The sequence below is a fragment of the Trachurus japonicus genome, chromosome 20 (genome assembly GCF_045865225.1).
Source record: "Trachurus japonicus isolate A0001 chromosome 20, Traja_1.0".
Taxonomy (NCBI): Eukaryota; Metazoa; Chordata; class Actinopteri; order Carangiformes; family Carangidae; genus Trachurus; species Trachurus japonicus.
The window spans coordinates 12,963,571-12,980,763 of NC_140926.1; the positions used below are offsets into that span (position 1 = coordinate 12,963,571).

At 39.3% G+C, this 17,193-nt stretch overlaps 1 protein-coding gene and 1 long non-coding RNA gene across 7 annotated transcripts in view; one reads left to right on the plus strand and one right to left on the minus strand.

Annotated features, from left to right (window-relative positions):
* Positions 1 to 215: 215 nt before the first annotated feature.
* LOC146966541 (uncharacterized) lies at positions 216 to 1,082 on the minus strand. Its single transcript, XR_015034523.1, has 2 exons — positions 974 to 1,082; positions 216 to 856 (listed from the first exon to the last, which is right to left on the minus strand). It is a non-coding gene; the product is annotated as an uncharacterized LOC146966541 (long non-coding RNA).
* Positions 1,083 to 2,549: 1,467 nt separating this feature from the next.
* eya1 (EYA transcriptional coactivator and phosphatase 1) overlaps positions 2,550 to 17,193 on the plus strand; it is a 61,613-nt gene continuing 46,969 nt past the window's right edge. For 4 of the 6 annotated variants that reach the window (XM_085763777.1, XM_085763779.1, XM_085763778.1 and 1 more), the window contains exon 1: positions 14,580 to 14,645. In XM_085763777.1, coding sequence (XP_085619903.1) covers positions 14,626 to 14,645 — 20 coding nt within the window. In that variant the 5' untranslated portion in view covers positions 14,580 to 14,625. Of the gene's footprint in view, positions 2,783 to 14,579; positions 14,646 to 17,193 lie in introns of those variants that run through there. The other 2 variants (XM_085763785.1, XM_085763791.1) reach the window with 1 other exon arrangement.

Here is a 17,193-nt window from a genome sequence, read left to right on the forward strand (position 1 = left end):
AAAAAAACAGCAAAGATGAGGAAAAGATATAATATCTGAATAAGAACATTGCCCCCCACCCTTTTTATGTATCAAGGAAAATATGTACTTTTCTCCAGGTGTGGGTTATTTCACATTGCTTGTAATGTGAGAGGATACTAATACAAAACACCTGACCTCAAAATGAAATGTAGCATATAATGTAATAAAGTGTATTGTCTGATTGGTTATGGTAATTCTTCATTTAGCCACAATAACCTTAAGCTCAGCCGCCTCAAATCCAGTAAAATCACTTAAAACAGATGTGGTTCTGAGGTTCCAGATAGATCTATGAAAAATGTGTCTCACGGCAGTGGTACCACTGAATCCGGTTCTCGAATGCATAGGAGAATCTTCATGAAAAGAAGGCATTGGTGCATTGTTATATTTTACAGTATGGTGTAAATCACAAATTATAGAGGTGGTGAGAATAAAAAGCGTCTGACATTTTTAGCGTGACAGTTCCGCAGTTCCCGTGTTTAAATGGTGGTGGGAGCTTTGTGGCGCTAGGCCGAGATCTCCTCCTGTTAAGCGCACATCCTGTACGCTTTGTCCCCTGGCAGTGACCTGATCCAGCAGGAGGAAGCAACCAATCAGGAAGATATTAGATCAGCTCCGGGAAAAATTAATAAAATTCTCTCAAGTCTGCCTCACCTACTGTACCGAACCATGAGATTCATACACAAGAGTAAAGGCGTGCACTTTCATCAGAGCGACTCCATTAAACTCCCCCCCCTCTCCAGGTTCAAATGATCTATGGGCATCATGATACGCTTGTGGAAGGTGTTGTGTTCCTTACAGCCAACGTCCAGACAAGGGTGGTCTGTGCAACCAGATCCTTTGACATCACAGAGAACATGAAAACATGAAACATAGTTATTGATCACAGAGTCCACACTAATCAAATATCACCCTGGTTTGTTTGAAGTTAAAAATGGTTACAGTGGGTGTTTACCGTTGCTCTTCGGGACCCTCCAGCCGCACCCCTCTTAAACATACACAGACAGAAGTGTTATTTGTATTGTTAAATTTACATTAAGTCCATTTTAATTGCATCAACCCACTAAACAGATCTTACAATAATGGGCCTGACAGAGAAAATTGCAATCATCTGTGAAGAGCCTGCGGCGGTATAATGGACAAACCTGATTAATTTAATCTTGTTGCACTCCATTATGGCTGCACTTTATCATTTCAACAGATGGAGCACCAAGAAATTAAAAAATGCTCTCAAGGATATGTGGCACTCTCCATCCACTCGCATCCCTTTATCTGAAGGTGTGTGGGCTGCTATGCTGAAATGAAGGCTCAGACTGGAACCTTTGGATGAGTGCATTTTCAAACCCAAATGTGATTATGTGAACAGTCAATTGATGCAACAAATTATCTGAATAGTCTTGTGATGTATTGCTGAAGGCTGTTAAGGGATGTCCATCCAAGCATCTAGTCCAATGAGATGATACTATCAAGAGTACAAAGACAATTGCCTTACATGAAGACCATAAGTATTAATGTTGCATTTATTTGAACTACTGTTTTCACACAGAAATTGCTTTTACAATGCCAGAACTACATTTTCCTAATGGTGCATCTTATTTTATGCTCCAAAGTGTGCTGTAAATTAAAGAAAAGATTATTCAAGGAACACTTGAATGAAATATTGATGTTTGCCCACTCCATGATCCCTGGAAGGTGAAGTTGTGCCAGAAATTCCTACTAGTAAATTATGCACTGATATTTGTGGTTCCTATCCTTTTTGACTTGACCCCATAATATGAAGCAATATCTCCTTATGACCCCTCATCATAGGTTGCATATGTGAGCAGTTCAAATTGTCCTTTCACAGACTGTTTAATTTGAATAACTGAAGGTAAAAATAATTGTATTTCACAGGAAACAAGCAAATTATAGATGAAAGTCTGAGATATACATTATTTTGTGCATTAGAATATAATTTTTTCTCATTCTCTACCTGAGAAATTACTTTATGACCCTAAGGCTCCTGAGTAAGTGGTCAATAACAGGTCAAATCTCTGACTTTCACCTCATAGATTCCTGCTGGACTAAATCTCAAAAACAAACACTGACTGAATTTAAAACTATTTAGAGTTATACAGAAACCTATAGGTGGCGCTCTGGTTCATATCCAGAGAGAGATGGAGAGATGTACCTACTGTAAAGAGCATCATGATATGATTTATTGACATCATATGATTTACTACAAGAAAGTCCTGCTTTAAATATGTGGGCCATACTAAAGACTTGTAATCATAATTTTAGTGTCATTATTTTTCAGAATAAATTATTATTTTGGTCAAAATTTACCCATATTGGTAGAGTTTTAAAAAATAATTTTAGAATACATAGCACTGACAGTCAAAAACAACCTGTTAACGACGACAAATAGTGAACTGTAATACTGTGGGTAAAGTTTCCCTCGTGCCTGCCTTTCCTCGTGCAACAATTGATACCAGTGGGCAGCACGCGCGCACAAGACGCATGCGGATTTAGCTTGACAATTTCACTGTAACCTTCCGACTCCCGTCGTCGTGAAAAGTTTGAGGGTTTTATGTCGGGACAATGACAAGCGTTTTATTTGGGTTTTCACCGTTACGTTCGAGTTTGCCACCGACACATTTTCCAGCCGCACGGTGGGAGAAGTAACCGCTGACGGTTTCAGAAGACGTTAACTTCATGTTTATGAACGGAGCGACTTGTTGCTTGGAGTGACAGCGGCACGCTAGGGATACATGCACGGTTAAAGGTAGGCAGGCAGCTGTGACACGACTGTGTTTACTTTTTCCTCTTCTCTCTCTCTATAACTTCTCTGTTCTCCGCCGTTTCCTCACAATGAACGACCATTACCTATTTGTTTGACTTGTGGTGAATTGACAGCGTGGTGTTGAGCCATTTCCAATATGGGCGGGGACAGCAGGAGTTATTCTGAGTGGAACAAGCTACAGCTCAATGAATCATAGCTCTAGTATTAGCTGTGGCAGAAGGACTAGTGCGCAGTGATAAATTAAAGCACGGTAAACTGACTCTTTCATAGGCAACAGCAAACTCTAACTTAATTATTACCTGCACCTTTTTTATTTTTGTAAATCATTGGTTTGTCGCGTTCTTTGTATTACCTCACAAAAATCGATAAAAGTCTGTAAAAGTAATCACTGCTTCACGGTAATGAGTTGGGTTTTGTGCTGCATAATTCAGTTGCTGCTCAAACAAGCCCCTGTGTATCACACAGTAGGCCTATGAGTGTAGTTGCATTGTATTATATTACATGCATTGTCTCACATTTTCCCTCAGTGGCATATATTCTAAGAATAACATGCTTTCACCCCCAGAAATAGGGCTATGCAGGTAGTGCCAGTTGCATTTATCAAAATATCATTTGCCTTAAGTTAACAGCAGTTGCACCTAGGCTTTACACTCATTCATTCTGCCCCAGGCTGCAGTCATTTTTCTGTCTAATTATTTCCTTTTTTACTGTGCACCGCATTTGACAGTGATGGATAACAGGTTAAAAATGGACATTTACTCCTCAGTTAGTGTATGTTGGATTGACTCAAGCACGCATGGAGTTCTTCCCTCAGACCAAAAGACCTTGGAAAGATTGTGTTCCCCTCTGCTTTTCCCATTCCAATATGTTACAGTTTGTCTTCATTTTCTTCTGACTCTGACTCATTTCCATGATATATAGCCGAAGCACATCATCAAGACAGAAGTGTAGGTTATGTCAAAGTTATGCCATCATGATAACAGTCTGGGTTTCAGAAGCAGGCCTTCCTTTAGTCCGGCAGTACTGAATAAGCATCTCACTGAATCAACTGTAAAGATGGTGGTTCCTTGATTGGATGTTTTTCTTAGTCTTGCAGAATAGAATTGTCAAATATCAGTAGTCCTCCGGTGTTTAAATGTCAGTCCATGAAGTTGCCATATTTATGCACCTGGTTAAATGTTATGATGAGGTTACTGCTGAGAGCTGCCTCATTTCTGACTGTAGTGGTCATGCTGGAAGAGTAGAGTGGGTCCATGTTTGCACAAACCATGTGGTGCCACAATGACAGAGGTGAAAAAGCAGAACAGAAGCCACAGATGAAGTTTTCTTTGTCTATCGGTCTCATCCAGTCTCTGTTATCTCCTAATCAGACCTCTCGATACATATTAACCAAATCGTGTATTGTTTATTATATTTCAGCCTTCATTGTTCACTATAGACAAAAACATACATGATCAGAGGACGGTCAAAGTTACTCTTTTCTCCTGTTGATATTATTTTTTTCTTGAACATTCAGGGATTTTCTTTTAATCTTTGATCTTAATTTACTAAACGTCGATGCTGACATCCGCACATTTCTTGTTTTAACTTTTTATTTTATTTGATTAGCAGTCCACCACTCAAATATTGAATTTACACTCAGAAGACAAAGAAATCCTCACATAAGAAAGCAGGGGATGTCTAGCATTTTGCAACACGACACGACTATTACCACTACTGTAATGTGCCTTGCATATTGCGATTGACTCATCATTTGACAAGGCCACAGTTTCACGACCCTTGGATTTCCTCGCAGAAATATCATCCGTTTTATGAAAGATAGGGAGCATGTCAAAATCCACAGCATCGTAACTGACACAAGTATTGTGACTTACGGTCATCAAATTTTAAAGGTTGCCTTCTTTTTCTTGAGGTGGTCAAACATTGTCTGAGTGATAGCCTATAATATGTGGTTGTCTTTACTGATATTGTGGAGTATCTTGTTTTGTTGTGACCCCCTTTCTTTCTGCTTCGTTCTGGATTTTCAGTCATTGACCTGAGGTGGAACAGCTGTGGCCTAAAAAATTCAAGAAGTGAATGAATTCACTTTAGAAAAGTGTGGTAGCTCAGCAGGAATACTGCAGTGTATCATGTCTGCAGCAGTGAACAGAACAATTTTCATTCACATATGTACCAGATTCCCTACTGTACTGTACATGTGCTTCACGTTTTCTTTAAGACTTGACTTCAGAGGAAAGTTCTCCAGTCTGTTCTCTTTACTTTTGAAGTTACATGCTCCTCCAATTACTGGGGCCATGCAGTCTCCCCTATGGTGTCCTTGGACACTCTTGGAGTGCCTGAAAATGTTGCGGACCATTAATTCTGGATTGTCTTCATCTGTTTGCATAATTTTCCCTCTATAACCATTTTCCTCCCCCATTTTCACAGTCTATGCTCTCAGGTTTATTTTTTTTCCTCTTTTATAAATGTATGAGTCTAAGAGATCTCAGTTTTATATCATTTTTCAATACCACCGACAGCTGTTAAAATTTTACATCAGCCTGTTTTATGGCATACAGTCTGTCAGCTGTGTACTGTACACAGTATGTTTTACAGCCTTTGTGCTGATGTCCCCTATTGAAACACATCACCTGGCAGCAGATAGGTTTACAGATGTATTCCACAATATTTTCTATTCTCTTATTAATCTTACCAAAAATATATATAAATCCTAAACACAGCTGAGAATTCAGTAAACAGAAAATCAATTTTATGTTTAAGAAAAAAAAAGGGGAGTGGAAAGTGTTTTCTTTAACCTTGTGCGTTTTCTAGGTTTTTCAGTTAGACTAATTTGCTGTCAGGCAGGAGGTTGTTTTTGCAACTCAGGCAGACTCCAGAAATTAATTTATCCAAATAACCAAGTCCTCCTGGGCCATGGAGGTTGGGACACTGAAATGGCCCTGGTAGGCAAAGCTGCCTTTTGAAGTCTGGAATGTTTTGGCTGACTTAGAGCAGGCGACTGGAGTGGAAGGATCATTTTCACTGACCCATGGGATTTTTAACCATTTTCATATACCGAGAACAAAACAAAGTGAGGAAAATGCCTGAGCTGATTTGCATCGACTTTGCTATCAAAAACTGAGGGGAAAGAATGAATGAAACTGATTTAGGGGAGATGTAGTTTCCTTTTTTTTTCGTGATTTGTGGAATATGTTGCTCATGATATTGAATCAGTGATAAAATCTCTAAGGACTGACATTTGGACACAACTCTTGACTATGTTGACGTCACATCACGCTTCTTACAAAATACCTACAATTTCTCTCTTTAAGATTTCATCTTTGGCTCATCTTAAAAAGTCCAGTCATATCATAAAAATTCCCTTTATTACTGCAATTAGAGTGCTAATCAGGTGGTCATTTGGGATTAATACAATAAACACTTTGATTGTCCACTTTCATTATATAAATGTCCTCATTAGCTGTACACTGGTGCAGTATAATTTGTTATATCCAGTATAAAAATCACCACAGAAGTTACATTAATAAGAATAATTTCTATTTATGTAACATTACAACAACTAGATGGCTTGCCTTTATTAAACAATCTCATAAGGAAAGGGAAGTGCAGGAAACCAGGCCGTCTTGAGTAACGGGGCACTTGGGTTTCCAGCGTAATAAATAATTCACAGGTCTTGTGTGATGAGCTGCTGAGGACAGAAATCCCTAATGACAGCTTTTTATAACCTATGACTCAGCTGGCCATTATGCTTCTGACATCCCTACACAGACCACATCCCCTCTGCATGCTTAGTGCTCAGTGCTTTTCTCACTGCGCACTGCTTCACCTACTACACTGACAAGACGGAGTTATATTACAACCTACTATATGCAGTCATTTAATGAAAGACACTGGGATGGAAAATATGTTGAAATCGAATTATTACACATCAAATTCATATCCTCGGTATAGCCTTTGGCAAAATGTTTTGGTAAAATAAAATTATTTATTTTCATAAAAAGATATTTTTCTATGTTTTATATGTAAAAATATGTATTTTGCGACTCTTTCAAATGTGATCTGATGAATTTTGTAACCCAGAAATGACTCTAGATCTCTCTCCGTATTATCCTACAGTTTTCAAACTAAAAGTTGTCATTTTGCAGAATTAATACAGCAATCAGTGTCTATGTTCTTACTTGAACATTTTGTCTATTGTGTAAAATGTTGAAAGTTCAATAACAGTATTTTTCTTGTGTGTGCGTAAGGCATATGAGTTATTAATAGTTATTAATTTCATTTTTTGTCATTTCCTGCGTTAGATCCATGCCTAAGGGATCGGACTTACCTTAACGCCTGTTGCTTCTGCTGTGTGTGTGTGTGAGGTAAGAGCCTGAATAATTGAGTTTCTTCAGTCTGCTCTAGGCCTGTGACTGATCAAGTGGTACAGTGTTTGATTGGCATAATGGCACCATACCCCCCAGGTAAGGTCATTCCGAGCAACATCTGGGTCTATCATGCATTATCCAACTCCCAGAATGAAAGGCACAGCCTCATATGGTATTGGTTGATATCATTATTGTTATCATTTCCAAAGCCCAGCTCTCACTAAGAATAGGTGGTTAATTTTAGATGCAAAAAAGATCCAATTACTCAGGCCTGTGCTTGTGGTTGTCCCCAGAGTTAGTGCAAGGAAATAAATCTGGTGGCCTTGATTAAGTACCTGACAATAGAGTTAGCACAGCACTAGTGGTTTATAGTAATACAGCGGACATGGGCAATTAGGCCCACCAAGTAATTTACAGTACCACTTGCAGGTGGCGACCTGGTATAAGCTGGGGACCACCTCGGTAACAAATTAGATCGTATAGGCAAGCAGAGTAGCAGCTCTATACGACTTCCAAATAAAGCAAAGCAATCAAAGATTATAAAAGGCTTGATGCATATTTCAAATCTGTTATGATATTTTTTGTGCGAAAGGAATAACACACCGCGCCGGGTTTTTCATGCGTAATTTTCTGCAGAATGAAAGATCACTTTTATACGTTGTTGATCTTTTTACATCAGCGTGGACCCTTCTCCTCTCACTGCTACCTATTAATTATGAAATACTGTAGGTCTTGCCCATTTCATTTTACAACTTCTTCCTGCTGAACTTGGTGTGAAAGGCTGCTGTTCTTAAATAGGTGTATAAAAGTAAGAGTGGGGAAAGTTCCCCCTGCTCCCACTCTCCCCAGCATTATGTCATCAGAGTCAAAAAGGCACAGCTGAAGAAAAATAGCTTGTTTCACACATGATAGACACCTTAACACATGGAGCAAATGGAGTGGGGTCTGTGGCTACTTCTCTTTACTGAGCAGGTCAGACAGTCGCTGGCTTTATAGGACATTCAGACATTTTTACAGTAGGTGCGTTATCATTTTTTAATGGACTATAGTGCTACTTAACAGAGTGAAACTGGATTTTTCTCTTCTTCTAAAGTGTTAATTTGTCCATTTTGTTTGGTAAATGGAGGACTCACATTTTATAATGATCCATAGAGTATCATATCATGTACACAGCTTTTGACGTTTTCTGAGGGTACTGTATACTGATGAGATTTATTAGATAGAACATCTATCAATGTGCTCCTCTGTGTGCAAAAGTGAAGAATAACACTGCCCTCTTCTGCCTGCCAGTCTGTCTGGTCACCCACAAATTGAAACATTGTGTCATTAGGTTTTCATGTAGTTTACGGTGTGGAGACTGGCACTATGTGTCTGTGGCTTATCAGACTCTTGTACAGGTCAGCCATTGGGTTGCAGAGTGGCAGGACCCCTGGAATAACTCTGACCGCCTTGATCCCTACTGTCAGCACATGGGCCTTAGTGTGAGCTGATTTCATCAAGGCCACCACAGTACAGTGGTTGCCCCGCTCCCCATGACAGACCACTGCTGGGCTGGTTTCCTCAGCAAGCCTGTTCCATTTAACAGGAACATTTTCCTGTGCAGCTAATGCACTATCTTCCTGTGGAGCTCCTGATAAGCTACTCAATCTCTTGGTTGTGTTTTTTAAATTTGAAATTTAGAGTTCTTTTGCATTGAAAACATGTAAATCTTATCATACACTTTGTCGAATCAGCGTTCTTATTCTTACTATTCATATATTTTCAACATATACTGTTTAAGTTATGCTTGTGCTCTCAGTCAGAGTGAGCACAGTGCTGTGTACATGTGGAGGCAGGTCCATCTATTTCCATCCACGACAAACACCCTGCAAATAGGGAGAAAAGCTAATTGGCATAAACTGCAATGATGTAAGCAGCACTGCACCACTAACAGCTGTGTGTGGTCGGTCGGCGCTTGCACAACTATTTTAGATCTCCAATCTAAAAGACATATACTGTCTATCTCTCCTCCACCTGCAATGGGATGTGGGTCTGCAGACAGCATTTCCCCTTGATGGAAGAAGGTTTTTTTTTGGAGCACAGGAGTTAAAAGTGTGTGGCCTCTCCTGAGATGATGGCATTTCCTGTATTTCATGAACAATGGAGATGAGTATTAGTTAGAGCAGGTGTCATGTGGCATTTTTTTTTTGCTTTGTTGTTGTTGCTGTATTTCATTTCATAGATACAGATATGTATAAGACAAGAAAGAAAATGCTTGAATTAGGTGTTTGTTATGCGTTCTATTCCATTCACCAGAAATGGAAATGTTCCCTGGGTTATTTCCGCAGATGCATGTGTGAACTCTTTGCTGAACTACTGGAGGAATATTTAACATGTCTGCTACTGATGTTTAATCTCTCATTAGCCTTTAGGTGACACGAAACAGCATCAGCCTCTATATTGCTTTTGCCAATCAGAGGCAGATTGAGTGACAGGCACAGGACAACACATCCCTCATGTAAACCCTTCCTCTACCACCACGAAATTAGAGTGGCTGTTGCTACACGCTGCCGCCTCCTGCTTCTACACGAATGAGAAAGTAAGCACTCCGGTTCAGAAGTTCACATTTTGGATTCGTGCCGGAACTACTTAAGGCCAATGACGTTTTTCAGAGGAACAGGTGGTCAGAGTGACATAATTCTGGCACACTGTTAAGATCCTTAGAAATTAGGCCCTGTTGCTCTGCCAGAAGGGTTATTACTCTGTCAATATGTATAAGCATGAGTTTATCTGACTTGTTACTAATGTAAACCGATAACAATGGAAAGGCGAAATTAAGACACTGACATGGACATTTCTTTACAGCTGCTTATGTACTTAGAAAATATGTCCACAAACACACAAATCACATACATGTGCGCCCATCTTTGACATGTCTCAAGGCTTGGCTGAGAAAGCTATTTATTCTCATACACTGTTAACTACTGGCACGTATGCGTTAGAGTGGAATGCCATTCAGAATGCAGAAAATATATTTAGTTCTCGCCAACAGACAGCAAAAGGCACCAGTGGGTCTAGCCCCTGTGTGAGAACAGTTATTTCTGTCACAGTATGGGCTTTCAATTACTGTAATCCGCTGTTTGACTCCTTCAAGTACATCAGGGCTGATTAACTATTCCTACACATTTGATGTGACACCTAAAGTGTCATATCATAAATAGACATAATTTTTTTTGACATAAAGGGAATTTATTTTCTTTACCTATCCAGTAGACGTCAAACAACCATTAAAGTTCGGATATATATTTAAAGATATTAAGTAATCTTGCTTTGTGCCCCTTCTTGATAACTCAGATTAATTACACAATATTGAATATGAACGCAAGACAAAAAGAGAATTAGATGTTGAGTATCAGCTTGCCTTTGATTTTCATAAGAAATGGTTGCATCTAAGAGTTAATAACAGCACGGTAACTGTTTGACAGATTTGAGTTATTATGAGTTTCTTTAAGCCTGTTAATAGGTAGGTGCTTATGGACATTGGAAATACCCCACAGCTGCAGTCTGGCTGTTGCTCCATATGTGATCCTCCTGTCAGACCCTCAGAAAACACTCAAACTTCACTACCATACAGACTTAGTCTCAATTGCACCCACACAGACATGTGTCCAACAAATGCACCGCCTTCACAATGAGTCTACAGATGTTCTGCCTTTTCTCACAATTAGATTAATATAAAACATTATTGACAATCCATTAGTGCTTACCGCGGAGCTGTGGAATGAAAGTTATGGTGTGGACAATTCATTTCTTATTAAATGGTTTAAATTATTATTGACATTTGGGGTCATGCAACTGCCTGGTAACACTAAGTATTCTGCATGGGCTTATTTGGGGACCTGTGTGAGGTCTGTGCCTCTATTTGGTGGAGGTTTTATCTAAAGCTGGGCACATCTAATTGCAAAGCCACGCGATTCAACAGGGATGAACCGAGAACAATGCCCAGATAAGTGAATTATACCTACCTGGTAGGAGCAGGCAAGGGCTGTGGCCTGGAGCTAGGCAACCAGCAGGCCCTCTGTTTGTCTTAGGAAACAGTTGAACAGCTCCTGCAAACACAACTTATCCTGTATAATTGGTGCATAATTCCTGCGTATATGTCTCTTTCTCCTGCCCTAAACAAACAGTCGAGGGTATGTTAATGGCCATTGAGTAGTTAAGTGGAAGCCTCTCTCTAGAAGGGCAATGAATTAGTTGTAAACTTGTTGCAAACAAGTTGTGTAAACACTTCTGAAACCTTAGTTTAAAACTATTGTATTTTTGCTCCTTGAACAATTTCAATGACGGGGATATACAAGAATATCAATTTAAGTATTTGATGCACCAGATAATTCTAATATATTTCTTATATAGCACTTAGGCTTGTTCTGCATCAAAAAAAATATTTTGCATAACGCAATTTGGTTATCTAGTATAACACTGACAATAAGACCAAATAGCTTTTCACTTGACTTGAAACTAAACATTTAATTCAAATAGCATGTTTTTTGTCAGCTGTTTAAGCCTTGTCTGAAACATACTGCAAGTCATTATATCTAAGACAGTAGTTCACTTTCTCATTGTTGTTAATAACATTTACCATCATTGGGGACATTTTGAAACATTGCCAAACATGGCACTCACAGAACTTGAATGCTGGATAGCACTAATCAAACCCACAACATCATTCTGAAGGTGCAGTTGTCATGACCTTTCATATTAAAAGCTTAAAATAGAAGCTGTATGCACTTAATGCTCATAGTGACTGCTGTAATGTATCAGATTTTAACTCATTTAATGGACTGTACTGAATTGTGTTCACTGAGACTCTACTGTATATTGGTGTCTGTCTTGCCTCATTTATGAACTGGCTCACAGAAGATATTATAAGTGAGTCTGCTATTTGTAGAGAAATTGTGCACTTGACTGAGTGGAAGGGTGGTGAGCACAGTGGGATTCCAAACTGAATACAAATATAGGTTAACGTACAGTATGACATTATAGCAGCTCTATGTCCTCAGCTTTAGAGGAAAATCCATCTGATTGAACTAAAATAGATGTCATGTCTCTCATCTGCTGCCATGAGTGAACAATACCTTTACCTTCTCTCGGTACTCAAACTTTTTAAATGTCCTGGAGGAGTTCTTATTCGAGTCCCAAACCTACTGAGATCTCTAATGAAGGCTTTACCTTCCAGGCAAGCATATTTCTCCAAATGACAGTAATTTACATATGATGTATTTAGAGAAGAAGAGGGCAGGCTAATTCTATTTAGAGATTTTCCTTTGTTTTAGGAGTCATTAGCAGCTAGCTCAAATCTAATTTTTACAATTTCATCAGGCCATCTTGGAAAGCCTCTGTGAGCTCATCAGAGAGGAGCATTTATTGCTAAGTGTTCTCTATTGCATTAGCACACAATAAAGCGGCCAGGGACTGCTACAGACGTTTATGTGGAATCCAGTTAACACTCCGCCAATTCGTTTTTTATTGGGACACAATCAATTTTTATTCATTTTAAAGCCAGAATGCTTTCTTTCATTGTGTGCCTACCCCAGCTTATTATGCCCTAAACTAATTACTCAGTTGTTTTCACAAAATGCTAATGTTTATGTTAAAGATTTCCTCTTTGAAATGCAGGTCTGACATGCATATACATAATGTGAGATTTTTTACATTTTAATGGAGGTCTGTCACATGTGTTTTTCATTATTACACTCTTGCCATTATTATTTTAAACACTATTTTGAATGCAATAATTACATTCATTTTATCTGTAGGAGTGTGGCAACGATATTAAAGTCTAGGTTAGAATATTAGTGTGGGATATTGATTTAGAAGAATCACAGTATGAGTCATCAGACCTGGGACTTCAAAGTCAAAGCTGGACCTTGACCGTAATTGTCTGACTCCTCTTTTGAAACACAACAAAACTTTTCGCACATGTTGAAATTGTACTGCAGAGAGAGAGAGAGAGAGAGAGAGCCCAAAGTAATCATATGGAAGCCTCTGTTTGTGGTATACACAAAGCTGTTACAAGATAATATAATGTGCGGATATGGTGCTGAAATATATTCAAACAAACTGATACAATTTGTTGATAGTATTTAACCAAATTACATCTTTTTTCTTAAGGCACATACACAGTACTGCCTCTGGTAAATAAGGGTAACATGATAAATCATACCTTAAAACACATATTTTTTTCCATCTATCATTACTTCCTGTTATTTTTAAATGGAGTGTCTTATATGGAGTAAGGATACAGTAGCTGTTATGACTGTAGCCTATCTTAATAGTAGAAATAGTTTAGGACAGTATCTGTAAATCAGTTTAAGGCAGTAATGGAGGCTTGAGCTCAAATAGAACATAATTGTTAGCATTTCATGCACTTATATTTTATATACATTTATTTTTTGAGAGTTTTTGAGAGTTTGCAGTTCTTTATCTCAAACGCATTGTTGTAATCACAACTTTAAGATGCAGTTTATTTTGGTGCTTGTGTTGTAGAGCCGAGAACTCGATCTGCGTGTGGCGGAAAAGCAGTTTAAGTCATCTCAATGTGAGCTAGATGTGTGCATCTTCACTGTGGTGTGATAATTAGAGTGCTTAAGTGCTCCTGGAGACAGTACAAACTCAGATACCCCCTTCCTCTTCAGCCCCTCCTCTCATTCACCAAGAAGGTCTTTAATGGCTCCCATTTGACTCTGATATCATTTATTGTTTGGTATCAGATGTACCTTGTACCCTTCACCATTTTCACAGAAGCACATTTGACCTGAAATGTAATGTAGGCAACAGGCATCAAGTCTTTTCCTTCCACCCTCCATCCTCCAACCTCCGCTGTTTTCCCATCAGTGGAATGCACAGGCATCCTCCGTTTGTATTGCATTTCGATATGCACAAACAAAGCATATTCATAGCCGCATCCTCAAATGACAGTAAGTGACATTGCTTGGTGTAGAATAAATATGGATGTGCTTGTAGGCGTGTGGGTTTTCAGTCTGTGCATGCATTTATTTTTGCATTTCCAGTTTTGGGATTTGTCTTGCAGTGGGCTTTGGAATGCTTTTAACACATTGATGAGATGACAAGTTATCATTGATCTGTCCTTACTTAGCGGGATCCATTAAATAATGTATGGGCTCCTGTGCATTACCAGTGCACTCTCCTGTCCTGACCCATTAGAGGAGTAGGGCATGGGGCCCTAGTGGCTCCAGGCCTTCAGAGGTCCTTGGGCTTTCATTTAATTAAGTTATCCTATAATGAAAACTCCTATAATGAGATTAATTTTAATTATTTATCAGCGGCCGATTCGAGGGAGAGGCTGCATTAATAATGCATGAACGGGCTAAACATTTTTCAATTCATCACCTTTTCCTTTTGTTAAAGGTGCAATTTATTAAGTGCTCTGCAGCTGCTAGAGGTGATGGTGGTGGAGATATGGACGACCAGGCCCAGAGGTCAGTCAGAAGAGCTTGACTGTCATTTGATAATGTGCATGATATTGATAAACTTAACATCCTCACTGTACATGTGGTATTATGAATTCCCCTGGTGTGTTTACATAAATTCATTCAAGCTGTTTTTAGAAGACACATCCACACCCTGATGGGGTTTATATTAATACCTAAAGGCAGACAAGTAATCAAAATTATGTCTGTAATTCTCTGCTGATGATTGTATACCTCCATAAGCTTCCTTTGTTGATTCCCCTTGTGTGAGCACATTAGAAGACTTTGGTGGCTGGCCAACAGAATAGGGGAAGATTGTCGACTGTCACACAGTGTGAAACTGTAATTAGCTGGCATGGAAGTGTGCTTATTTGAGTTCCCGGGCAGCAGAGATAGTGGTACAGTTGAGATCTGTAAGCCGATACGTTGTTGAAAACAATTACCTCTTTTGATTTAAATGTGCACATTTCACATCTTGGTAACTTTTGTGTCAGTGGACAGAAACATATAGGCAGAGCGGAGCATCAGAAGTGGCTTAGGGGCAGGAGACAAGAATGTCATTGGGACGGTGAGCCGAGTGCATTTATCAGGCCTTCATCAATAGTTGATTAATAATTCAGGCAGAGTCTGGGGCTTCTTTGGGACAGGGTTTCAGCTAGCTTGTAATTTTGTAAATTGCATAGTCATCATGCAATGGTCTGTGAGAGAGACAGCTGTGAATGTAGGCTGGCCTATGGGACTTTAGTGACAGGTACAGCAAGTTAAATCCAATTGCGGGAGCATTGTCTTCAGGTATCCACAACAAACGCAGCATAGAAAGAAGCTTCCTAGGCAGCAGACAAGGAGCAGGAGATGAACGGAAACGGCTGTTATATAACATAAAGAAAAGCGACGTGTTTCAAGCTTAGTTCTCTGGACACCGAACAGATACATTGCTTTCCACTTTAGCTTGGCTACAGAATGCACAATTTTACTGGAAATCAATATACAGATAGTGGCTTTTTGTTACACCGCCAGTCCCGTCCTTTGACAGATAACTGCCCCTGGCTTCCAGATGACTAACAGAAATTTCTGTCTATTGTGAGTTGTTCATAGTGCCTCGGCCCAGGTGCAGCGTTGGGAGAAAAGTCTGTGGCCAGTGAATGAGCAAACCCCTCAATTACCCCAAGCCGGCTCTCTGATAATTCCCATTCAACAAAATGGGCCCTCTAATTGCCCTGACCGGTACTACCTGTTCCAAAAGTGCACTACTCTTCCACATTGTTTCCTAGGCAACTGGAAGTTTTTGTGACCTATAAAAAGTTGCTACTTCTGTAACTGATCCGAGATGAGGCGGTTGTTTGTTTCCATGGCAGGCTGCTGAGCTATTTATAGGTGTATCTCACTGGTACAAGTAGGCACAGAAAGCATTACGAACAATTTATTCATTTATTTAACAAGAAATTCTCTGCTGCTTTTGATTGACTGGATGTCAAGCAGAAGACTCACTAGCTGTTTTGAGAACAAAAACACCTGGGGCTTGAGCAACTGAGTCACAAAGTCAAGAGGAGGAAGGCTTCACACTCTTCCCCCTCCTGTTTTCCCGCTGTCTGCTTTCCCCCCCTTCAACACAGAAGCGGATCCTTGTAACAAAACGTAATGTTTATTTTGGAGTCGGAGGCAATGCCCCGGATGACCGGAATTTCTTTGTTGTGGTTTAGTTTGTGTTCTTAGCAAAGAGCTGCTGGTATTGATGAATCATATGCTCATCATCAGAGGTTGCTCGCTATTCATCTCATCTCTCCTCACCGTGTGCATCTCCTTCGTAAGGTCAGTCGGGGAAACCCTCCATATTAATGTGATAATTTATCTCTGATTCACAGGTATATTCATTATCATAGGTGTCAATTACAGAGTTCACAAAGAGCTGTCCCTTAAGGCAGTTGGCAGCTGTAGCCAATTTAACTCCAGTTTCAAAATCTGTCTCTTACTTTTAGTTCTATTCACCATCTTCATCCACTGGACATAATATATCTCTGTTCCATTGATGTTACCTTTATATATGTGTTGCAGCTGTTAAATGTCGCATCTAAAACAGTTTCAAAGTTCAAGACCTATAAGTAAAAAACAAAATTAAAAATTGCTTTTCAGCTTCTTGATAAATGTAGATACACTAAGAAAGGTTTGAGTCCACAAATAAGATTTCAAGAGGCTACATAACAGATGGAATTAGATGGACTTTTAAAAGAGGTGAGATATCAATGGGAATCCATTTAGTTTATGGACTAGATACATTAACTTAAATAACAATCAATCATTTCTGTCTTTAAAGGTTTTTAATGCACATAGATCTAACCTGTCAATACATTTTCAGCTTCACGCCCACTATTAACACCACTATTGTGGTTATACGTTTGCCATCGTTCGTCTGTTACTTCCCCCTTGAAATGCAACTTTTACTGTCCAGTCTTGCTCGTGACCACTGTTGGATTTCAGTAACGCTGCAACAAAGAAGAAGACTAAATGTTCACAGGAAATACCTACAGCAGCAAAACAAGAGGCAAAGAAAAAAAATCCA